This window comes from Engystomops pustulosus, chromosome 5 (genome assembly GCF_040894005.1).
Source record: "Engystomops pustulosus chromosome 5, aEngPut4.maternal, whole genome shotgun sequence".
Lineage (NCBI taxonomy): Eukaryota > Metazoa > Chordata > Amphibia > Anura > Leptodactylidae > Engystomops > Engystomops pustulosus.
Window position 1 is genome coordinate 195,442,618 of NC_092415.1, and position 24,504 is coordinate 195,467,121.

At 47.4% G+C, this 24,504-nt stretch overlaps 1 protein-coding gene across 6 annotated transcripts in view; it reads left to right on the forward strand.

Moving 5' to 3' along the window:
• ABCB1 (ATP binding cassette subfamily B member 1) overlaps positions 1 to 24,504 on the forward strand; it is a 207,857-nt gene that overhangs the window by 143,417 nt on the left and 39,936 nt on the right. For 5 of the 6 annotated variants that reach the window (XM_072154254.1, XM_072154256.1, XM_072154250.1 and 2 more), the window contains 12 exons: positions 322 to 483; positions 885 to 1,061; positions 2,276 to 2,422; positions 3,200 to 3,301; positions 4,575 to 4,652; positions 20,941 to 21,024; positions 21,167 to 21,370; positions 21,515 to 21,615; positions 21,976 to 22,116; positions 22,766 to 22,922; positions 23,452 to 23,649; positions 23,755 to 23,961. In XM_072154254.1, the coding sequence (XP_072010355.1) occupies positions 322 to 483; positions 885 to 1,061; positions 2,276 to 2,422; positions 3,200 to 3,301; positions 4,575 to 4,652; positions 20,941 to 21,024; positions 21,167 to 21,370; positions 21,515 to 21,615; positions 21,976 to 22,116; positions 22,766 to 22,922; positions 23,452 to 23,649; positions 23,755 to 23,961 (1,758 nt within the window). The remainder of the gene's footprint in view (positions 1 to 321; positions 484 to 884; positions 1,062 to 2,275; positions 2,423 to 3,199; positions 3,302 to 4,574; positions 4,653 to 20,940; positions 21,025 to 21,166; positions 21,371 to 21,514; positions 21,616 to 21,975; positions 22,117 to 22,765; positions 22,923 to 23,451; positions 23,650 to 23,754; positions 23,962 to 24,504) is intronic. The other variant, XM_072154251.1, reaches the window with a different exon arrangement.

Genomic DNA, 24,504 nt, shown 5'->3' on the forward strand with positions numbered 1-24,504 from the left:
TTAGTGATTTGTTAATTAACTGCAGATGCTACTGGGGCGTGGAGTAGCCTTAGCTCCCTGTGGCCACAGGCTAGTTTACGCCCCAGTAGCCACTGCAGTTAATTTACATATTACTAAAATAAAGTTTTCAACAAATCAGGTTCCAGGATTATTACATTACAGATTAGGGCAGAGGCAGCAGGAGGAATCTACCATCACATCTACTTCTGATAGCAGATTCCTCATGGTAGGTTTCCTTTAATGCATTGAATGTTTCCCAGGGTTACATTGGCAAAAGTTTCCTACTATATTTGAGCTCTTACCATTTCACTTGTTACATAGGCTAGAGAAGGCCGCACCACTATCGTCATTGCTCACCGATTGTCAACCATCCGGAACGCAGACACTATTGCTGGATTTTATGAAGGCGTCATAACTGAGCAAGGAAGCCACGGAGAACTCATGAAGAAGGAAGGGATTTACTACAAGCTGGTCACTATGCAGGTCAGTGGTCCAGAACCCTGAAACATTGCTGACATACAGGTTGGTGTCCTGGATTTGCATATTTGTCTTCTCAAGGAGCATTGACTGAAAAATAAATTTCGATTCTCTTCTGCATTTCTGCAGTGAGACACAGTAGCCCATCCAAATTATTTCATTGAAAAATAATCGAGGAGAAAGTTTTTGTGATAATTGCAAGGTCGCATTGAATAATGGGATGAAGTCTGGGTCATAATGAGACATAAACATTAGGCTTTCACAAGTCTTGTGTATTGTTATATGATGAAAACCTTTAGTAAAGATATTTTGAATATAAAACATTCGGCTTTCATTCACTTATCACATTCAGATTGAAGAAATACTTGGAGAAGTGACCGTGTATGTGACTTTTACTGTTATTCTAGACATTAGGTGCTGAGGAAGATGAGAAAAGCCATATGGAGGACACTGACAATGAGAAGGGTTATGCACATCATGCTACCGCAAAGCTGGTGAGGAGGATATCGAGTTGGGGCAGTGATACTAAGAAATCGTCTGGGGATAAAGAGGAGAAAGAAGAAAACAACAAGGGGGAAGGAGCGGTGAGTGATAGGAAATACCAACCAATGCCTGATAGATAACTAGATCATGGTGTATAACCAATGGCAAAATACTTCTAAAGGAAACCTACCACCACGGATCTACCTATTAAGGTAGATCGGGTGGTAGGTGCCTCTATTGTACCCTGTATCTTTTTTAAACTTTAATTGTGGTAATATGCAAACAGGCTACTGGGGCGTGGAGTAGCCGGAGCTGGGGCTAAACGGCAGAGCTACTTCACGCTTCAGTAGCCTCACATCTTAAGCCCGCAGCTACAGCGAGGCTGTGGGAAAAAATACACTGCAAAAATATATATGAAAATTCGGATATATCCGTCATGGAGCTGTTAAGGAGGTATGAATAGGGCTCATGTAGTGAGCCTTCATCATACAGATTTGGGGTTTGCTGCACCCACGAGTAACACCCAGCCAAATTGACAAAGGCAATTGTGTGGCAGTGTGAGGGCGCCACCATCTTGGGAAGACTCCAGCATCTGTCAATGGGAGAGATCTGACACTGCCCATGTATTACAGGCACCTGCAATACTGCCATCTACTGCAATACAGTAGCATCACAATAGATGGTAGTAATAATCGCGATTCATAGGGTTTAGGTACCCTATGAGGTCTATAAATACAGTTAAAAAAATGTTTTTAAAATTTTTTTTTTTTTAAACTAAAAGTTAATATAACCCCCCCCCCTTTCCCTAGAACTGATATAAATGTAAAACACATTATAAACATGTAAGGTATCACTACATCCCAAAATGCCTGATCTATCAAAATAAAAAAACGGTTATTCCTGGCGGTGAACCCTGCAAAGGAAAATAGCGCACAGATGTCCGAAACGCCACTTTTTCGCCATTTTGCATCACATAAAAAAATGCAATCAAAAGTGATCAAGAGGTCGTACAGTCCTCAAAATGGAAGCAATGAAAACATAAGCTCATCTCACAAAAAATACACTTGAAATTAGACCTAATGGAGCAGAAACAATATTATAATAAATATCTAATGTAATGAACTTCTGCACTATTTAGATTTACCATTTTGACCCATCCCTGTAGCTGTTCCTGTCCTAAACATCAAACATACCATATACAGATTTTATATGATAATAATGATTTATGATAATGATGATACATGATGATTCTCTTCATTCCAATAATAACATGACTTTCGCCTTTTTGTCTTTATTTTGGAAATGTATATTGCAGGTTGCAGAAGTTCCTCCGGTCTCTTTTTTCAAAATCATGAGGTTGAACAAACCTGAATGGCCGTACTTTGTTGTGGGGATTATTTGTGCCCTAATAAATGGCGCCACACAGCCGGCCTTTGCCATCATATTCTCCAAGATTATCGGGGTAAGTAAATGGTCATACAGGGGCTCATTTACTAAAGGTCTGCGGACCGCACTATTGTCGTAATATCCGACGATTTACGATGGGTGCTGCATTTAGAAGGGTTTTTTGGCGCACGCGATCAGATTTTGGCACATCAGCGCCGGCTTTCATGTAACAGAAATTGGGGGCCGGGCCATCGGACGATCCAACGGATTCGGACTGAACGTGGGATTTAACGTTCAAATTTGGGTCGCAATTACATGTACCAGGAAGAAGAAGGTGAACTCCGGCGGACCTGAATAGGATATCGGGCACAGGATATCGGGCACAGGATCTACGTGGATCACGGCACAGTACAGGATCGTCGGACAACGCACCTCAGGGATCGGGACTCGGACAGGTAAGTAGATGTGCCCCACAATTTCTTGTATCAGTGCCAGTTACAGTTTACAGTACCTACCTTAGACAGTTCTAGTTAAAGGGGTTTTCCCATGATAGGACCTAACTTGCTGATCGGTGGGGGTCTCAGTGATGATACCCCACAGATCATGAGAACTGGGGGACAGATGAGGTCTGAGGTACCTCCGTTGGACCCCTCGTCGCTCCCCGAGATTAACAGAGTAGGCAGCTGTGCATGTCCGTTCTGCTCCATTCATCTCTAAGGAGATGAAGGAGATTGCTGAGCGTGGCGCTCGGCAATCTCCTTTAAAGTGGAAACTACCACTACCACTTCTTCTATTTTATCATTCTTGATGTATTGATTAGGTTAATTGTCATAGTTTTTTTTTTACTTTGTAGGTATTTAGCGGCCCTCTGGATGAAATGAGAACCAAAAGCAACATGTTTTGTTTGTTATTTTTGGCGCTTGGTGGTGTCTCCTTTATAACATTTTTCCTCCAGGTAATTATGTTTGGTCGTGTCGTATACTTAAAGGGGTTGTCCAAGAATAATTGATTTTAGATAAACCCCTGGTGGATGGGAGAACATGGTCTTTTAGTCATGGTCTTCTGACAGAACCAGACCTCATGGTCTGTCTAAGTAGTGAGCAAGGGAGCGAGCAGCACATGTCAGTGCTCCACCAACCAGTGTTCTAATACCAGGAACCACAGGTGCCTCAGGCCCCTGCCTAGCACCCAGGGCAAGTCAGGAGACTTAATCACAGAGCAGAGGTCCACCACCCGGACTCAGCTCTGTTTCTACCAGCCCAGCATGAACCTACTACCAGGCTGTGTGTAACCTTCCTGTGGAGCTTGCCGAATCTGCTGCTAAATATGCTGTTATTGTTTGGCTGTTGTCTGCTGTTGAATAAAGAACTGTAAGTTGCTTTGCACAATGTTGCCTTCATCTGATCCCTGGATACGGATGTTACCACCACGGGCTTCCCCATCCATCACCCAGGGACTCATCCTACAGACACTTTGGGGCTGCCCCAGGGAAAAACCATTGCATCAGCCTCTCCCTCCATATTTCTTGCACACACCACCTGCTGGAGACCTGCCTGGCTGTAGGACAGCCCTCCGGTCCCCATACCAAGCACCGTGACATCAGTGTGCCCAAGGCTGTAATCTCCAGCCACTCCGGTATTCTGGAGTGGCTGGTATAGAGACAAAGGTTCTGTTTTAATGTAGTTTATTTCGATGAGTTACATTCATCCTAATATTCTTTTAATTTAATTTGATTTTTATATTATGTTTTTGGTAATTTGATTCTGTGTTTCCCTTCTGGAATTAGATGTGTTAGAACCATTAAGAGGCTCTGGTGCCTTATTAAATCTTGGGAGAAGAAATTTTTTTGTGGAGTACATCTCCCAGACCAAGTTATTTATAGCTTTTCGTTGATTTCCACCCCACGTCACCTACAGTTTACTAACAGTGTCACAAATTAAGATTATTATCAGGCTTTGCACACCAGAAAAATGGCAGCCCCATAATGTACAATACATGTTTTCCATAGCTGTCTCTATATACAGAATTACTGCACAGAAATCTGTATGCACAGACAGGCAATATATTCTGTAAATGCCACCAAGCCGATTCTGCACAAGAGCACACAAAGCCGCTCCAAAACTGACAGGCATCTGTATCATACAACAAGAACTAATACACATAAACATCTAGCGTGATACATTTTCCCATGTGTAACTACCTAATATTTTATATTCTGTCTTATATAGGGCTTCACTTTTGGAAAAGCAGGTGAGATTCTTACGAAGAGACTCCGGCTGTTGACCTTCAAATCGATGTTGAGACAGGTATAACAATGTATTGTATGAAATATTATTCACATGCACACTGCCGTGCTGGCAGCGGTGCGCGGGGAGAGGAGGAGTAGGTGAGCGCTGCTCAAACCGCCCCTCTCCATAGGAATATATGGCGCACGGCACCGTATCCCAAGGAAAAATAGGACATGTCCTATCTTTCTACGGGGTACAGAGCGGTACGGTGCCGCATGTGTGCTGCACCGTACCGCTCTCCCGTACGGTGCTGTGAGTCCATAGCGATTTATGGGCGACGTATATCGGCCGTATATACGTCCCCCATACGTGTGAATATGGCCTTAGAGAGATTTTCTGTTTGGGTGTATAGAGAGTTATAAGTTATATACATTTTATTTACTGTGTAGTTTACAGGATTACATAAGATTTATGCTGCTCAAAATTGAACGTAAAAGGGGTTGTCCAGGAGCGCTGATTCTTCAGTACTGGTCCAGGTTGGTAAAAATAGGAAAGAGCTTCTACTAATGTCTCTCCTGTTCTCTGATCCAGATGGCGTCTTGTGACACTGCCAGACTCTATTTATATACAGAGGCTCAGAAGTGTTGTCATGTCTTTAATTCACTCTTGTCAAGACAATTGTAACTCCCCAAGAATCGGTTTTCCACGTATTAAACTCTCTCCTATCCAATCTATTCCGAATGGAGCAGCCAGGTTTGTCTTTAAGTCCAAACGCAACACAGACACCTCCAGTTTGTGCCAGTTACTGCACTGGTTGCCCGTTCCCATCTGAATAGAGGTTAAAATAATCACCCTCATCCACAAAGCTCTGCACAGTGCTGCACCTCCTTGCCTCTCCTCTCTCATCTCAGTCACCCAGCCGATGCTCTTCAATCAGTGATCTTATATTATTCAAGTTGCAGCTCCCACTTCTGTCTCCTGGACTTTGCCCGAGTTGCACCAATTCTCTGGAATGACTTACCTTGAACTATCATACTGATATCCAACAACCAAAGCTTCAAACGTGCTCTTAAAACCCATCTCTTTAGACAAGCCTTTCACACTTGCTAACTCAGTAAAATTTCAACTCTCTCTTTACTATTCCGTCCTGTGTCCTCCTCCCGTCTGTTAGCCGCTAAAAACACCAGATACCAAGCTTCAGGCTTCTCTGCAGTCACATTCACCTGGTGAATGTGGTTCAAGCAGCAGCATTTTAATCTATTAAATCATTTTTATTCTGTTCCCTTATAAAGAATGGCTGGACCATTATACAAGCTCTTATACATCCTCCCTTCATCCTCATAGACTGTAAGCTCTTGTGTGACCCCCTCATCCTCATAGACTGTAAGCTCTTGTGTGACCCCCTCATCCTCATAGACTGTAAGCTCTTGTGTCACCCCCTCATCCTCATAGACTGTAAGCTCTTGTGTCACCCCCTCATCCGCATAGACTGTAAGCTCTTGTGTCACCCCCTCATCCTCATAGACTGTAAGCTCCTGTGTCACCCCCTCATCCTCATAGACTGTAAGCTCTTGTGTCACCCCCTCATCCTCATAGACTGTAAGCTCTTGTGTCACCTCCTCATCCTCATAGACTGTAAGCTCTTGTGTCAACCCCTCATCCTCATAGACTGTAAGCTCTTGTGTCAACCCCTCACCCTCATAGACTGTAAGCTCTTGTGTCACCCCCTCATCCTCATAGACTGTAAGCTCTTGTGTCACCCACTCATCCTCATAGATTGTAAGGTCTTGTGTCACCCCCTCATCCTCATAGACTGTAAGCTCTTGTGTCACCCCCTCATCCTCATAGACTGTAAGCTCTTGTGTCACCCCCTCATCCTCATAGACTGTAAGCTCTTGTGTCACCCCCTTCATCCTCATAGACTGTAAGCTCTTGTGTCACCCCCTCATCCTCATAGACTGTAAGCTCTTGTGTCAACCCCTCATCCTCATAGACTGTAAGCTCTTGTGTCACACCCTCGTCCTCATAGACTGTAAGCTCTTGTGTCACCCCCTCATCCTCATAGACTGTATACTCTTGTGCCACCCCCTCATCCTCATAGACTGTAAGCTCTTGTGTCACCCCCTCATCCTCATAGACTGTAAGCTCCTGTGTCACACCTCTCATCCTCATAGACTGTAAGCTCTTGTGTCACCTCCTCATCCTCATAGACTGTAAGCTCTTGTGTCACCCCTCATCCTCATAGACTGTAAGCTCTTGTGCCCCCCTCATCCTCATAGACTGTACGCTGTTGTGTGTCCCCCTCATCCTCATAGACTGTAAGCTCTTGTGTCACCCCTCATCCTCATAGACTGTAAGCTCTTGTGCCCCCCTCATCCTCATAGACTGTAAGCTCTTGTGCCCCCCCTCATCCTCATAGACTGTAAGCTCTTGTGTCACCTCCTCATTCTCATAGACTGTAAGCTCTTGTGTCACCCCTCATCCTCATAGACTGTAAGCTCTTCTGTCACCCCCTCATCCTCATAGACTGTAAGCTCTTGTGTCCCCCTCATCCTCATAGACTGTAAGCTCTTGTGTCCCCCCCTCATCCTCATAGACTGTAAGCTCTTGTGTCACCCTTCATCCTCATAGACTGTAAGCTCTTGTGTCACCCCATCATCCTCATAGACTGTAAGCTCTTGTGTCCCCCCCTCATCCTCATAGACTGTAAGCTCTTGTGTCACCCCCTCATCCTCATAGACTGTAAGCTCTTGTGTCACCCCCTCATCCTCATAGACTGTAAGCTCTTGTGTCACCCCCTTCATCCTCATAGACTGTAAGCTCTTGTGTCACCCCCTCATCCTCATAGACTGTAAGCTCTTGTGTCAACCCCTCATCCTCATAGACTGTAAGCTCTTGTGTCACCCCCTCATCCTCATAGACTGTATACTCTTGTGCCACCCCCTCATCCTCATAGACTGTAAGCTCTTGTGTCACCCCCTCATCCTCATAGACTGTAAGCTCCTGTGTCACACCTCTCATCCTCATAGACTGTAAGCTCTTGTGTCACCTCCTCATCCTCATAGACTGTAAGCTCTTGTGTCACCTCCTCATCCTCATAGACTGTAAGCTCTTGTGTCACCCCCTCATCCTCATAGACTGTACGCTGTTGTGTGTCCCCCTCATCCTCATAGACTGTAAGCTCTTGTGTCACCCCTCATCCTCATAGACTGTAAGCTCTTGTGCCCCCCTCATCCTCATAGACTGTAAGCTCTTGTGCCCCCCCTCATCCTCATAGACTGTAAGCTCTTGTGTCACCTCCTCATTCTCATAGACTGTAAGCTCTTGTGTCACCCCTCATAGACTGTAAGCTCTTCTGTCACCCCCTCATCCTCATAGACTGTAAGCTCTTGTGTCCCCCTCATCCTCATAGACTGTAAGCTCTTGTGTCCCCCCCTCATCCTCATAGACTGTAAGCTCTTGTGTCACCCCTCATCCTCATAGACTGTAAGCTCTTGTGTCACCCCATCATCCTCATAGACTGTAAGCTCTTGTGCCCCCCCTCATCCTCATAGACTGTAAGCTCTTGTGTCACCTCCTCATCCTCATAGACTGTAAGCTCTTGTGTCACCCCTCATCCTCATAGACTGTAAGCTCTTGTGTCACCCCATCATCCTCATAGACTGTAAGCTCTTGTGCCCCCCCTCATCCTCATAAACTGTAAGCTCTTGTGTCACCCCCTCATCCTCATAGACTGTAAGCTCTTGTGTCACCCCTCATCCTCATAGACTGTAAGCTCTTGTGTCACCCCATCATCCTCATAGACTGTAAGCTCTTGTGCCCCCCCCTCATCCTCATAGACTGTAAGCTCTTGTGTCACCTCCTCATCCTCATAGACTGTAAGCTCTTGTGTCACCTCCTCATCCTCATAGACTGTAAGCTCTTGTGTCACCCCCTCATCCTCATAGACTGTAAGCTCTTGTGTCACCCCTCATCCTCATAGACTGTAAGCTCTTGTGTCACCTCCTCATCCTCATAGACTTCAAGCTCTTGTGTCACCCCCTCATCCTCATAGACTGTAAGGTCTTGTGTCACCCCCACATCCTCATAGACTGTAAGCTCTTGTGTCACCCCCTCATCCCCATAGACTGTAAGCTCTTGTGTCACCCCCCTCATCCCCATAGACTGTAAGCTCTTGTGTCACCCCCCTCATCCTCATAGACTGTAAGCTCTTGTGTCACCCCCCTTATCCTCATAGACTGTAAGCTCTTGTGTCACCCCCCTCATCCTCATAGACTGTAAGCTCTTGTGTCACCCCCCTCATCCCCATAGACTGTAAGCTCTTGTGTCACCCCCCTCATCCCCATAGACTGTAAGCTCTTGTGTCCCCCCTCATCCTCATAGACTGTAAGCTGTTGTGTCACCCCCTCATCCTCATAGACTGTAAGCTCTTGTGTCACCTCCTCATCCTCATAGACTTCAAGCTCTTGTGTCACCCCCTCATCCTCATAGATTGTAAGCTCTTGTGTCACCCCTCATCCTCATAGACTGTAAGCTCTTGTGTCACCCCCTCATCCTCATAGACTGTAAGCTCTTGTGTCCCCCTTCATCCTCATAGACTGTAAGCTTTTGTGTCACCCCCTCATCCTCATAAACTGTAAGCTTTTGTGTCACCCCCTCATCCTCATAAACTGTAAGCTCTTGTGTCACCCCCTCCTCCTCATAGACTGTAAGCTCTTGTGTCCCCCCTCATCCTCACAGACTGTAAGCTCTTGTGTCACCCTCTCATCCTCATAAACTGTAAGCTCTTGTGTCATCCCCTCATCCTCATAGACTGTAAGCTCTTGTGTCACCCCTTCATCCTCATAGACTGTAAGCTCTTGTGTCACCCCTTCATCCTCATAGACTGTAAGCTCTTGCGTCCCCCTCTCATCCTCATAAACTGAAAGCTCTTGTATCACCCTCATCCTCATAGACTGTAAGCTCTTGTGTCATCCCCTCATCTTCATAGACTGTAAGCTCTTGTGTCACCCCCTCATCCTCATAAACTGTAAGCTCTTGTGTCACCCCCTCATCCTCATAGACTGTAAGCTCTAGTGTCACCCCCTCATCCTCATAGACTGTAAGCTCTTGTGTCACCCCTCATCCTCATAGACTGTAAGCTCTTGTGTCACCCCATCATCCTCATAGACTGTAAGCTCTTGTGCCCCCCCTCATCCTCATAGACTGTAAGCTCTTGTGTCACCTCCTCATCCTCATAGACTGTAAGCTCTTGTGTCACCTCCTCATCCTCATAGACTGTAAGCTCTTGTGTCACCCCCTCATCCTCATAGACTGTAAGCTCTTGTGTCACCCCTCATCCTCATAGACTGTAAGCTCTTGTGTCACCTCCTCATCCTCATAGACTTCAAGCTCTTGTGTCACCCCCTCATCCTCATAGACTGTAAGGTCTTGTGTCACCCCCACATCCTCATAGACTGTAAGCTCTTGTGTCACCCCCTCATCCCCATAGACTGTAAGCTCTTGTGTCACCCCCCTCATCCCCATAGACTGTAAGCTCTTGTGTCACCCCCCTCATCCTCATAGACTGTAAGCTCTTGTGTCACCCCCCTCATCCTCATAGACTGTAAGCTCTTGTGTCACCCCCCTCATCCTCATAGACTGTAAGCTCTTGTGTCACCCCCCTCATCCCCATAGACTGTAAGCTCTTGTGTCACCCCCCTCATCCCCATAGACTGTAAGCTCTTGTGTCCCCCCTCATCCTCATAGACTGTAAGCTGTTGTGTCACCCCCTCATCCTCATAGACTGTAAGCTCTTGTGTCACCTCCTCATCCTCATAGACTTCAAGCTCTTGTGTCACCCCCTCATCCTCATAGATTGTAAGCTCTTGTGTCACCCCTCATCCTCATAGACTGTAAGCTCTTGTGTCACCCCCTCATCCTCATAGACTGTAAGCTCTTGTGTCCCCCTTCATCCTCATAGACTGTAAGCTTTTGTGTCACCCCCTCATCCTCATAAACTGTAAGCTTTTGTGTCACCCCCTCATCCTCATAAACTGTAAGCTCTTGTGTCACCCCCTCCTCCTCATAGACTGTAAGCTCTTGTGTCCCCCCTCATCCTCACAGACTGTAAGCTCTTGTGTCACCCTCTCATCCTCATAAACTGTAAGCTCTTGTGTCATCCCCTCATCCTCATAGACTGTAAGCTCTTGTGTCACCCCTTCATCCTCATAGACTGTAAGCTCTTGTGTCACCCCTTCATCCTCATAGACTGTAAGCTCTTGCGTCCCCCTCTCATCCTCATAAACTGAAAGCTCTTGTATCACCCTCATCCTCATAGACTGTAAGCTCTTGTGTCATCCCCTCATCTTCATAGACTGTAAGCTCTTGTGTCACCCCCTCATCCTCATAAACTGTAAGCTCTTGTGTCACCCCCTCATCCTCATAGACTGTAAGCTCTAGTGTCACCCCCTCATCCTCATAGACTGTAAGCTCTTGTGTCACCCCTCATCCTCATAGACTGTAAGCTCTTGTGTCACCCCATCATCCTCATAGACTGTAAGCTCTTGTGCCCCCCCCTCATCCTCATAGACTGCAAGCTCTTGTGTCACCTCCTCATCCTCATAGACTGTAAGCTCTTGTGTCACCTCCTCATCCTCATAGACTGTAAGCTCTTGTGTCACCCCCTCATCCTCATAGACTGTAAGCTCTTGTGTCACCCCTCATCCTCATAGACTGTAAGCTCTTGTGTCACCTCCTCATCCTCATAGACTTCAAGCTCTTGTGTCACCCCCTCATCCTCATAGACTGTAAGGTCTTGTGTCACCCCCACATCCTCATAGACTGTAAGCTCTTGTGTCACCCCCTCATCCCCATAGACTGTAAGCTCTTGTGTCACCCCCCTCATCCCCATAGACTGTAAGCTCTTGTGTCACCCCCCTCATCCTCATAGACTGTAAGCTCTTGTGTCACCCCCCTCATCCTCATAGACTGTAAGCTCTTGTGTCACCCCCCTCATCCTCATAGACTGTAAGCTCTTGTGTCACCCCCCTCATCCCCATAGACTGTAAGCTCTTGTGTCACCCCCCTCATCCCCATAGACTGTAAGCTCTTGTGTCCCCCCTCATCCTCATAGACTGTAAGCTGTTGTGTCACCCCCTCATCCTCATAGACTGTAAGCTCTTGTGTCACCTCCTCATCCTCATAGACTTCAAGCTCTTGTGTCACCCCCTCATCCTCATAGATTGTAAGCTCTTGTGTCACCCCTCATCCTCATAGACTGTAAGCTCTTGTGTCACCCCCTCATCCTCATAGACTGTAAGCTCTTGTGTCCCCCTTCATCCTCATAGACTGTAAGCTTTTGTGTCACCCCCTCATCCTCATAAACTGTAAGCTTTTGTGTCACCCCCTCATCCTCATAAACTGTAAGCTCTTGTGTCACCCCCTCCTCCTCATAGACTGTAAGCTCTTGTGTCCCCCCTCATCCTCACAGACTGTAAGCTCTTGTGTCACCCTCTCATCCTCATAAACTGTAAGCTCTTGTGTCATCCCCTCATCCTCATAGACTGTAAGCTCTTGTGTCACCCCTTCATCCTCATAGACTGTAAGCTCTTGTGTCACCCCTTCATCCTCATAGACTGTAAGCTCTTGCGTCCCCCTCTCATCCTCATAAACTGAAAGCTCTTGTATCACCCTCATCCTCATAGACTGTAAGCTCTTGTGTCATCCCCTCATCTTCATAGACTGTAAGCTCTTGTGTCACCCCCTCATCCTCATAAACTGTAAGCTCTTGTGTCACCCCCTCATCCTCATAGACTGTAAGCTCTAGTGTCACCCCCTCATCCTCATAGACTGTAAGCTCTTGTGTCACCCCCTCATCCTCATAGACTGTAAGCTCTTGTGTCACCCCCTCATCCTCATAAACTGTAAGCTATAAACTATAAAGTGCTCTGGAATATGTTGGCGCTATATAAATAAAGCCTAATACAAAATTCCAAGCTGTGGTGGGTGCAAGCTGTCTACACAACTTCACCACTTGGCGTCTCTATACCAACTGGGCCTGTGTTGGACCAGGAGAGAAGTAGTTAGTATATAAATTTGTTCTTATTTTTACATCTGTAAAAACCTGGACAACCCCCTTTGTAAAGTGTCGGACTCTTCCATAAATTGGTGACACCTTGTAAGTCTTCAATGTGATGCTGTCATAGCAGTCACGGTGTGTGTCCTGCAGGGACTGCTCATGCTTTTTCACACTTACCAGTAGGGATGGGTTTCGCTTGAACTAAAATATTCTTTCTGTCCTGGTCAATTTTTCCAAATTTTCAACTATTTTGCAAACAGCTTCTGCCCAGCTCGCAGGCTGTTTAAGCCTGGGGGCTACAGGACTGGCTGTGCTCCATACACTAGGAGCGCAGCCCCTCCTGCTGCCCTTTAACCGGGCCACTGATTGGTTGCCTTTTTTGGCCACTTGGGGGCAGTGGTCTGCTGGGTATTAATGCTTGAGCGCGGAGCCAGCCCTTCCTCTCTGGACTGCTCCGCGATCAAGAGATTGGCCCCGCAAGTATGGCGGACCCTGTTTTACTGTCCTTACTGGAGGAGAAGCTGAGGAGGGAGGGATCCGGCTGGCTGACCCCCTTGTTGGTCCAGCCGGAGCCCTCTGCTCCTGTGTCGGCTGCTCCGCGTACGCCCCCGTTAGCTGCCCGTCCTGCACGGCGCGGTCGTGCGCCGTGCAGGCTTAGCCCATCCCCCATAAAGACGAGGAGCCGAGCGCGGGGTCCGTCGCGGACCTCTGCCTCGGTGCCGCCGGCAGCAGAGCGCACGCTGCGCTCTGCTAAGTCCGGGAGAAGAGCCTCCGCTGCGGCTGGCACTCGGCCAGCGGCGGAGGTGCGCGTGCGAGGCGGGGAGGGGATGCGGAGCACTGCTGCTCTCGCATCCTCGCATCCGGACAACCTGGCTGTGCCTCCGGGCACAGTGCAGGTTGCAACTGCTCCCCCTGCTGGCCCGCCGCCCAAACAGCCTGGCAGGTTAGCTAGGTGGTTTGGGCTGGGGGCCAGTTCTTCTACTGTAATATCACCTGCCCCTGCGCAGGAGACAGCCCAGCCCCAGCAAGTTTTAGTGGCGTCACAGTCGCCTACACATAACACCACACTGCCAGGGTCACAGCCAGTAGCCTTGCCCCCCCCGCCACTTCCCCCCGGCAGTGGCGTACCGACCACGGTCGCAGCGGTCGCCATTGAGACCGGGCCCATCGGACGGGGGGGCCCGGACGACCGTCTCAATGGCGACCGCGGTCTGTACGCCACTGTCAGTCGGGCAGGGGCCTCCGTCCGTCGGGACAGGAAGCTCCTGCCCGTCACTGAATAGTGCTCGATGCGGCAGTAAGCGGCCGCTCGAGCACTATTACTGGAGCGATGTGGCCGGAAGACAACCCCGGCGCACATCGCTCCATGAACTGGGATGCGCGGCTGCGTGATGACGTCATCACGCTGCCGCGCACCCCTTCCTGCCTGCCCGCGGCAAGAAGATAGAAGACGCGGGACCCGCTGCCAGAGGTGAGTATAGGTTTTTTTTTTAACGGGGCTTATTTTATAAAATCATTAATTTGATCTGATAACTAATTGGGGGGGGGGGGGGGGGTTGGTTTGGGCAAGAATATGTGGTAATTCATTGTGGGGGGGAAATATGTAATAATTAATTGTGGGGGGGGGCTGAATATGTGGTAATTAATTGTGGGGGGGAAATATGTAATAATGAATTGTGGGGGGGGGCAGAATATGTAATAATTCATTGTGGGGGGCAGAATATGTAATAATTCATTGTGTGGGGGGAGAGATTGTAATAATTAATTGTGGGGGGGCAGAATATGTAATAATTCATTGTGGGGGGGGGGCAGAATATGTAATAATTCATTGTGTGGGGGGGAGAGATTGTAATAATTAATTGTGGGGGGGGGCAGAATATGTAATAATTAATTGTGGGGGGGGGGCAGAATATGTAATAATTAATTGTGGGGGGGGGGAGAATATGTAATAATTAATTGTGGGGGGGAGAGAGAATATGTAATAATTAATTGTGGGGGGGAGAGAGAATATGTAATAATTCATTGTGGGGGGGTTATAATATTTAATAATTCATTGTGGGGGGTAGAATATGTAATAATTCATTGTGGGTGGGGGGCAGAATATGTAATTATTCATTGTGTGGGGGGGATAATATGTAATAATTAATTGTAGGGGGGGAGAGAATATGTAATAATTTATTGTGGGGGGGCAGAATATTTAATAATTCATTGTGGGGGGGTTATAATATTTAATAATTCATTGTGGGGGGGGGGTTATAATATTTAATAATTCATTGTGGGGGGTAGAATATGTAATAATTCATTGTGGGGGGAGAGAATATGTAATAATTCATTGTGGGGGGAGAGTATATTTAATTCATTGTGGGGGCAGAATATGTAATAATTCATTGTGGGGGGAGAGAATATGTAATAATTCATTGTGGGGGGGCAGAATATGTAATTATTCATTGTGGGGGGGCAGAATATGTAATTATTCATTGTGGGGGGGGGCAGAATATGTAATAATTAATTGTGGGGGGGAGATTGTAATAATTCATTGTGGGGGGCAGAATATGTAATAATCACTGAAATATCGGTTAGCAGAAAGGGTTTTGAGGTTTTTTTTTTTTAGGTATAGTTGGGGAGGGGGGGCCCCATTAGGAATTTTGTCCCGGGGCCCAGTGGACTCTAGTTACGCCACTGCCCCCCGGGTTATGTGCCGCTGGGGCGAGTGATGGAGATGTTAATGGTGGGCCCGCGGGTGGCCGGTATGCTGTGGCCGGCGATCCGCGGGGCCGTTCTGTAAGAAGTTGTAGCCGCTCTAGCGTCGCCTGCAGCTGCGCGATATTCCCGCAGCGCGAGGGTCGCTCGAGGGCTGGATCTCGTGCGAGCAGCTCAGGGGAACGGTGTAGACACCGGTCCCGCTCGGCTCGTTCTTTTTCCCGCTCATCCGTTGCAAGCAGGAGGCGGTCCAGGTCTCGGGGTAGAGACAGTAGGTGTTCTGGTAGATCCAGTTGGGGCCGGACATATTCCAGGCGCTCTTCGTCCTCGTCCAGTGGTGGGTACACCCGCTCCAAAGACAGGCGGTCAAGGAGACGGCAGCGCACGTCTTCCCCTCGTGGGGTGGATGAAGCAAGGGTGGCTCCCACGGCTCCTCCGGCTGCGCAACCCAGCGCTCCAATGGCGCCTCCTCCTGTTCCGGTGTCTCAGGTCCCTGCTACGGCTGGTGAGTTACCTTGTGATAATGCATGGCGTAAATCTTCTGTTGCAGGCGATGATGTTGTTGGTGCATTAAGGGCTGTTTTAAATAAGATGGAAGCTGGTTCTGCTGGTGTTGCTCCAGGGGCGACGACGTTGCCGCCTGATGTGGTGGGGTCAGCTGGTGTTATGTTCAGAGACTCTTATTTTTGTGGTGTAGCCCCATTGGGCACACGGGTAGCGGCTGACCTTAGGGAAAAAATTGTTAAGTTTGACTATGTTGATATTTGGACGCTGATTTCGCCTGAACAGTTGACGGTTGATAAGGTGAGACTTTTGGTAAAAGGTGAGGATAAGAAGCCAAAGGTGGCCAAGACGTTTGGTAACTGGCTGCAGGCTTTTGCGGTGATGGCCAGTGTTATAGTTCGGCAGAAGCCGGAATGTGCACAAGACCTGTTTGTGTACCTGGATACTATATATACTGCCCAGAAGTTACATGGAGGTTCGGCCTGGTGGAGATATGATGAGGAGTTTAGACGCCGGTTGGCAGACAGGCCGGAGGTGGGTTGGGCGACTAAGGCGACTGACGTGTGGATACAATTTATGATGTCGCAAAAGCAGCAGGCTCCCTTTCTTTCGGGAGCCGTCTCGGGCAATCAGGCTGGGGCGGCTTCAAGACGTCCGGGATCCTGCTGGCTTTTCAATGAAGGCCACTGTCGCTTCTTTGCATCTTGTAAATTCAAGCATGAATGCTCCATATGTGGAGGGGCACATTCCGCCCTCAGATGCTTCAAGCGCCAAAGACCTCCCTCAAAACCGGCTGCCGGTGGCAAGGGGGAGGACGCCGGTGCTGGTGCAAAGGATGCGACCGTGGTTAGACAGCTACCATCTGAGGCAGGAGGCAAAGGTGCTGCTTGATGGCTTTACGCACGGTTTTGTTATTCCATTTGTGCCGAACACGGTTTTGCAGTTGTCGGATAATTTGAAATCGGTTAGGGATAATGAGTCGTTGGTTTTAGAGAAGTTGTTGAAGGAGGTGGAGATGGGCAGAATGTCTGGCCCGTTTTCTACACCACCTTTTGAGAACCTGCGGGTTTCTCCTTTGGGTTTGGTCCCGAAAAAGGAGTCGGGAAAATTCAGGCTGATTCATCATCTTTCCTACCCAGCAGGTGACTCGGTTAATGACGGCATTCCCAGGGAGGAGGTAGCGGTTTCTTACACCTCTTTTGACAAGGCGGTCCTGTTGGTTAATAGGGCTGGCCCTGGGGCTCTTATGGCCAAATCGGATATAGAGGCGGCCTTCCGCCTTCTCCCTGTGCATCCGTCCTGTTTTCATCTGTTGGGGTGCAAGTTGAATGGGTCCTTTTTTGTTGATATGTGCCTACCGATGGGTTGTTCAATATCTTGTAAATTGTTTGAAATGTTCAGCAGTTTTCTAGAATGGGTGGTTCGTTGGGAGTCTGGTTCGAACTGGGTCATCCATTACTTGGATGATTTCCTATTTGTGGGGGCGAAGGATGCGCCTGACTGTTTGAGGTTGTTGAATTTGTTCCGGCATTTGGCAGGATATTTTGGCGTTCCCTTGTCGGCGGAGAAGACTGAGGGTCCTACCCACCAGTTAACCTTTTTAGGCATCTTGATAAATTCTAAGGATATGACTCTCAGTCTGCCGGCTGATAAGTTGGAGCGTTTACGAGTTGACATTGATTTTTGTTTGGTTTCTGACAAGGTGACTTTGCAGCGCCTACAATCATTGTTGGGTCAGCTGGCCTTTGCTTGTAGGATTTTTCCTATGGGCAGGGTGTTTGCAAGAAGGTTGTCTATGGCCACTGCGGGGACGACCAAGCCTTATCATCATATTCGTTTGACAGCAGTGCTAAAAGACGATTTGAAGGTGTGGAGGTCTTTTCTTACGGATTACAGAGGCGTGTCGGCTTTTCTTGAACCGGAGATGGATAATGCGGATTTACAGTTGTATACTGATGCAGCTGGGTCCGTGTGTTATGGGGCCATCTTCGGCAAGAGGTGGTCGGCAGAACGTTGGCCGCCGCAGTGGTTGGAGACGGGTCTTAATAAAAATCTGACACTGTTGGAATTATTTCCTATTGTGGTTGCGGTGGAACTGTGGGGTTGTGAGATGGAGAATAAGAGAATTCGTTTTTGGTCTGACAATGAGAGTACAGTACAAGCTTTGAACAGCCTCACGTCAAGTTCTTTGCAGGTTTTAGCATTGCTGCGGCATCTGGTGTTACGTTGTTTACAGCTCAACATTGTCTTCAGGGCCAGGCATGTTCCGGGTGAGGTTAATGTGGTTGCTGATGCTTTGTCTCGTTTTCAGCTGCAGCGTTTCAGGGATTTCCACCCCCTGGCGGACCTGGAGGGGTCCCCCTGCCCCCCTTTCCTGTGGGACCTAGTGGTGAGCTGTTGACTCCTTTGATTCAGACCTCGCTGGCGGAAAGCACGTGGCACAGCCATGGTAAGGCGTGGGGAGAGTGGTATAGCATGCTGTCAGAGGAGCGGGGGGAGCGGGTATCAGTGGCCAAGGTCAATACTTTACGTTATATAGCTCATCTGCGCGCTGAAGGTGTGTCTATCGCAGCGGTTAAGAAACGGCTGGCCGGGGTGTCGTTTATTTTTAAATTGTGGGGGATTCCAGATGTTACAAAGGACTTACAGATAAAATTGCTGTTGAGGGGGTGGGAGAAGGAGCCAGTTCGCAGGGACGCGCGCAGGCCGGTTTCGTTTGCTTTGCTGCAGCGCTTGTGCATAGCAGCCGGGGATGTGTGCTCTTCTGCATTCGAGGCGTTGTTGTTGCAATGCGGTTTTGCGCTGGCTTTCTTTTGCGCACTGCGGGTGAGCGAGTTGGTGGCTTCATCGGGCCGCGCTACCGCTAGTTTAGGTGAAGATGACGTTCTTTTGGTGGGGGATTTCATTAAGGTGCATGTCAAGAAGTCAAAAACTGACATATATGGCACCGGGTGTTGGCTTTCAGTGGGTAAGCTAGGGGGCCCTTTTTGCCCTTTTCAGCTCTTGGGTCGTTTTATTGCGCAGCGCCCAAAAGCACCAGCTTTCCTGTGCCATCTAGATGGTTCTCCCCTCACAAAATTTCAATTTATTTCGCTTTTCCGGAAGGCGCTGGCGGCGGTAGGTGTCCCAGCGTCGGAATACGGGTCACATTCTTTTCGCATTGGCGCGGCCACAACAGCTGATGCGGCCGGCCTTTCGGACGGAGATATCATGCGGATTGGAAGGTGGAAGTCAGATTGTTTCAAACGTTATGTTCGTCCGAATTTGCTGTTGGATTAATTCTTCTTTCTTTTAGGTGGCGGTCGGCCGAAAGTGTGTTTGGTCGGCCATTCATATATTTTTTGGGCAGCGAGAAGAGCAGCTGTGCGTCCAGGAGGTTTGAACCTGGGCTTTACCAACGCTGATTTGTCATGGAGGGGAGTCAGAGGCTTGAAATGGCTCCAGGTCCTGCCGGAGGTCGTGGCGATTAGCAGGTCCTCACCGGGCCCCACGGTGCTGGTGATACATGCCGGGGGAAATGATATGTGCTCCACGCGCCTGGCCGAGTTGATTTCGGTTATAAAATCGGACATTGAGCGTTTCTCAGCTTTCTTTTCAGACTTGGTGATAGTGTGGTCCGAAATTGTGCCCAGAGTTATCTGGAATGGCGCCCGCAATCCCGATTCCATTGAAAGGGCGCGTCGCATGTTGAACATGCGGGTTGCCCGATTTGTGCGGTCGAGATGCGGGGTAGTCATTCGCCATAGGCAGTTGGAAGGGGACAATAGGGGCCTTATGCGGGAAGATGGGGTCCATCTCAATGAGATCGGCCTTGATATTTTTCTATCAGGGCTCCAGGATGCCATTGAGAGGGCCTTATTCCTTTTGTGTGGGGGTCGGAGCACAGTGTAGGGGTACACTGTTCTCCTAGTGGCCTGTGGTGGAATTTTGACCCTCTCGGTTTAGCCCAGATCACCTGACAGACCAACTATGACATGCCCCCGCGGAGGCGGGGCCCGGCATGCAAGGAGAATTTGGGCAGAAAGGGTCTGGGTTTCATCGCAGGTCTGGGATTTAATTTCTGTTAACAATAAAGCTGTGGCCGACCCCCACCTTTTTTCTTCCAATACGGTGTCTGGTTCTTTTTTGGGGTTTGTGGGACGGGGGATTTTAGGTTGGGGTTTAGGCATTAATACAGCCAGTCTGCCCAGCTCGCAGGCTGTTTAAGCCTGGGGGCTACAGGACTGGCTGTGCTCCATACACTAGGAGCGCAGCCCCTCCTGCTGCCCTTTAACCGGGCCACTGATTGGTTGCCTTTTTTGGCCACTTGGGGGCAGTGGTCTGCTGGGTATTAATGCTTGAGCGCGGAGCCAGCCCTTCCTCTCTGGACTGCTCCGCGATCAAGAGATTCCCGCCCACCCTCCCTAGTTTTTTGTATTTGTTGTAATTGGTATTTCAAGTGTATGTTATTGTTTAGTGTTATTTTCATGTTGATGTTTGTTGGTAGTCACAGCTTGGGCCTGTGGTGGAATTTTGACCCTCTCGGTTTAGCCCAGATCACCTGACAGACCAACTATGACATGCCCCCGCGGAGGCGGGGCCCGGCATGCAAGGAGAATTTGGGCAGAAAGGGTCTGGGTTTCATCGCAGGTCTGGGATTTAATTTCTGTTAACAATAAAGCTGTGGCCGACCCCCACCTTTTTTCTTCCAATACGGTGTCTGGTTCTTTTTTGGGGTTTGTGGGACGGGGGATTTTAGGTTGGGGTTTAGGCATTAATACAGCCAGTCATTCTCACCTGTGAGCTCCAAAAAAGTCTAACGCCGGAATTCTAATTTCCATTCTTACCCGAAGATTCTACATTCTGTTACACCATATTCAGGCAGCCATAATGCATCCATGTTATAAGGTCCGTGTTATGGTCACCAATCCCATCCGAGTGCGGGTCTAATAACCAAATGCCGCCGCAAAATAAGTATCTATAATGCTGTTAGTTCAGGTCATAAAACCTGTTGTCGAGATGAATTTTACAGTCCTCATACAGTCTGCATAACACGTCTGTCTGAATAGGACCTTACTGTGGGTTTAGTGAACAGAGTTTTTCTTCTTTCTTTCATCATTTTAGGAAATGGGCTGGTTTGATGACAAGAAGAATAGCACCGGTGCCTTAACCACCCGCCTGGCTACTGATGCTTCTCAAGTTCAGGGGGTAAGTGCTGATCTTAAAGAAGATAATATGGTCCCAGACGGAGGGGACAGGAGTACAGTACTCTGCCTATTTTATTATACCATATAAGTAGCATACAAGTTTTAGTGTTATTCATGATTTATCACATTTATCTGTATTGCAGGCAACTGGATCCAGACTGGCCTTGCTCTGTCAGAACATTGCAAATTTAGGCACCGCAACAATTATATCTTTCATCTACGGATGGCAGCTAACCCTCCTTATCTTGGCCATTGTACCAGTCATTGCAATTTCGGCACTGCTTCAGATGAAAACCTTTGCTGGGCATGCAATAAAGGACAAAAAGGAACTTGAATTAGCCGGAAAGGTGAGTTATGTCCGCTGTCTATGGGGATCTATCAGTAGTTGTGACCATGCTGGTTGAAGCTAGTGTTAGGTATTGCCAATCTGTGTAATCATACCTCAGTGTATGTTATTAATAGCGTCAGGCCTGTAATGCTTTCCATTATAGATCGCCACAGAAGCTGTAGAAAACATTCGCACTGTGGTCTCATTGACACGAGAGACAAAGTTTGAAGAGATGTATGAAGAAAAACTGGTGGGACCTTACCAGTAAGTGATCATGTAATACAAATACTTTGGGTACTTATCCCCTTCCCAAAACACAGCACAGAAAATAATACGGACTAGTACGGTGGGCATACAGCGGCGCCAGGAAGAGGACCAGGGGATGAACCCTCTCCATAGGAATACACAACGTATGGCGCTGTGTTTCGTAGAAACATAGGACATGTCCTATCTTTCTACGTAACGGTACGGTGCTGCACATGTGCTGCACCATACCGCTCCCATACGGCGCCGTGAAGCCATTGAATGTATGGGGGACGTATAAGAGCCGTATATACGTCCCCCATACGTTCGTGTGAATGTAGCCTTAATAATTCTCAAATAATTTATTGTCTCTTCTCCTAGGAATGCCATTAAGAAAGCGCACATCCATGGAGTGACGTTTGGGTTGTCTCAAGCCATCATGTTCTTCGCTTATGCCGGGAGTTTCCGATTTGGGGCATGGCTGGTGGCTTATGGTCACATAAGTGTGGAGAATGTATTTTTGTAAGTCCATCTGTTAAACCACCCATTTATCCCATTATTTATCAATCTAGACATGTCTCTCATATCTATCTATCTAGTCACGGAAGAGGCAGAACTTCAGGGTCCAAATAAAATCAAAGGTGAATTAGGATTCCATGAAAAATGTGCGACGTTGCAGTGTTAAAACCTTGCTTATTTTAACACTGAAACTTCACACTTTTTTCATGGAATAAAGTTTCTGCTATGCAAGGTCAAGGAATGGCTTAGAAACAGAGACAGCGGTCCCTGAGACTAAAACCCCTTTGCAGCTGTTCGTGCCGACTTGCTAAACAATTGCTAGAGATGTTTCCTTTCTGTGCCAAAGTGCAGACACGGAGTCACATGCAAGACAAAAGAACAGAGAGGAATGGTCACCAGAAACATGTCAACGCCAAGAGGACAAATGCAGTACAAAATCGAAGGCAAAACGGATAGTCAGAATACAAGCAAAGGGTCAAAAATATAAGAATACAAAAGGCAGTGTGAACAGGAGCTAGCTTAGATCCATGATGGAATCTTCTAATAAAAATTGTGGATTTTACCTAGTTCAAGGAAATGCTGTACTTTACGAACAGTGATCTAGTTGTATATCAATCCATCTCTCTAATTGATATCTATCTTATCTTTCCAGGGTATTTTCTGCCATTGTATTTGGTGCTATGGCATTGGGTGAAACTAGTTCCTTTGCTCCAGACTATGCTAAAGCGAAGACGTCAGCAGCTTATATATTCAGTCTACTAGAGAGGACGCCTCTTATAGACAGTTACAGCACGGCCGGGGACAGACCTGTAAGTAGATCTTTTGACTGAGCTGAAGTGATCATGCGCATTATAGAGTATGTTAAAAATAATGTGAATCTAAAAAGTGATCTAGCTGTACTCTTGTGCGCAAGAGGTGCAATTGAAAAAAGATGCTACAGACGGTCCCCTACTTAAGGACCCCTGACTTACAGACAACCCCTAGTTAAAGATGGACCTCTCACTGTGACCTTTGGTGAAGATCTCTGGATGTTACTATAGTCCCAGGCTGCTTTGATTAGCTGTAAAGTGTCTGTTATAAAGCTTTATTGATAGACTTTTGTCCCATTATAGCAAAAAATTTTGAAACTCCAAAGAATTTTGTCTGGAGTTACAATTCTCAAATATACAGTTTCGACTTGCATACAAATTCAACTTAAGAACAAACCTATGAAACATATCTTGTACGTAACCTGGGGACTGCCTGTATTAAATTAAAAAAAAAAGGGTCATTTAGGATTATAAAAAAAATGTGCAGTTTTTTAATGGAAACATTATTGATCATTCCCATTGACTACAGTCTCAGTGCGATGGGAACGTCAGATTCCAAGGAGTTCAATTTCATTATCCAACCCGACCAGAGGTGCAGGTGCTACAAGGCCTAGAAATGAGTGTGGCGAAGGGAGAAACCCTGGCACTAGTGGGCAGCAGTGGATGTGGGAAAAGTACCACAGTCCAACTTCTGGAGAGGTTCTATGACCCGCTGGATGGAGCGGTGGTAAGTATATCCTATTAAAGATCATTTCACTGAGGTCTTTATGGTAATATCCAGTATCAATGGAAACTTATCTACTCCATTCAAGTCAGTGCAATCTGTTTTTAGAGCGTGGATGGCTCTGACGTGAAGACTGTGAACATCCAGTGGCTGCGGGCACAGATGGGCATTGTGTCTCAGGAGCCCATGCTGTTTGACTGTAGTATAGCGGAGAACATCGCCTATGGAGATAACAGCCGGGTGGTGCCGTTTGAAGAGATTGAAAGAGCGGCCAAGGCGGCCAATATCCAGAGCTTCATCGAATCACTGCCTGATGTAAGTTTTTATGACTTTCCTGCTTCATTTTAGTGCATTGGTCACATCAAAGTCTTAATCACAGAATGAGCAGATTTTGAAGACAATAAGCATCAAGAACCCTTTTCTATTGCTTACTTTTTGGCCAGGGTTTCAAAGTGACTTTTGCACAATTGTTTGTCAACTTGCAATGGCTCCAAAATCCTATTCATTCACAATTATATGGTATGTAGCTTTAGCATAGCCCCTAAATATTTTGAATTTGGCCAACAACTCCATATACAGATACGAATGTAATATTGATACCAAAACAATTGACACATTGCAGCTCACATACCAACAACACATAGACACATCTACATCACATGTACATATTGTGACAAAATCATTTTGTCTTAAAAAGCTGCTCATTTGGAAACACACATTATGGGGCTTATTTATTAAGGGTTCGCAGCCGCACTTTCGTCAGATTTTCGGACATTTTCGGGATTTGCGGCGCTGTGACAGGTATGTAACTGTGGATTGTGTCGCACGCGATCGGATTGTGGCGCAGCTGTGCCGGCT